At 44.5% G+C, this 256-nt stretch overlaps 1 protein-coding gene across 1 annotated transcript in view; it reads left to right on the forward strand.

Moving 5' to 3' along the window:
• Nucleotides 1–256, forward strand: part of LOC118339339 (F-box only protein 47-like) — a 5990-nt gene that overhangs the window by 4817 nt on the left and 917 nt on the right. Inside the window, exon 8 of the mRNA XM_035676925.1 lies at nucleotides 112–254. Coding sequence (XP_035532818.1) covers nucleotides 112–254 — 143 coding nt within the window. The remainder of the gene's footprint in view (nucleotides 1–111; nucleotides 255–256) is intronic.

Below are 256 nucleotides of genomic sequence, written 5' to 3' on the forward strand. Positions count from 1 at the left end.
ATAGATAGATACTTTATGTAGTAAGTATTAGTAGTAATATGTGTTTAATAATAAGACTAAGATGCAGAGTGATTGTAGACTTATTGTCCTCTTCCTCCTCATCACCTCCAGTCATTCCCCAGCCATGGCATGTGGAGAATGTGGCTCGTCTCTTGGTGCTGTGTGGCAGCAGTCTCTGCTATACCGTCCTAGCCAGCAAGGCCGTCAACGGACGACTTCTTGAGATCTCCAGACTCATCGTGTACATCATACTGGT

Source organism: Morone saxatilis, unplaced genomic scaffold (genome assembly GCF_004916995.1).
Source record: "Morone saxatilis isolate NCDOM2014 unplaced genomic scaffold, NCSU_SB_2.0 Contig5, whole genome shotgun sequence".
Lineage (NCBI taxonomy): Eukaryota > Metazoa > Chordata > Actinopteri > Moronidae > Morone > Morone saxatilis.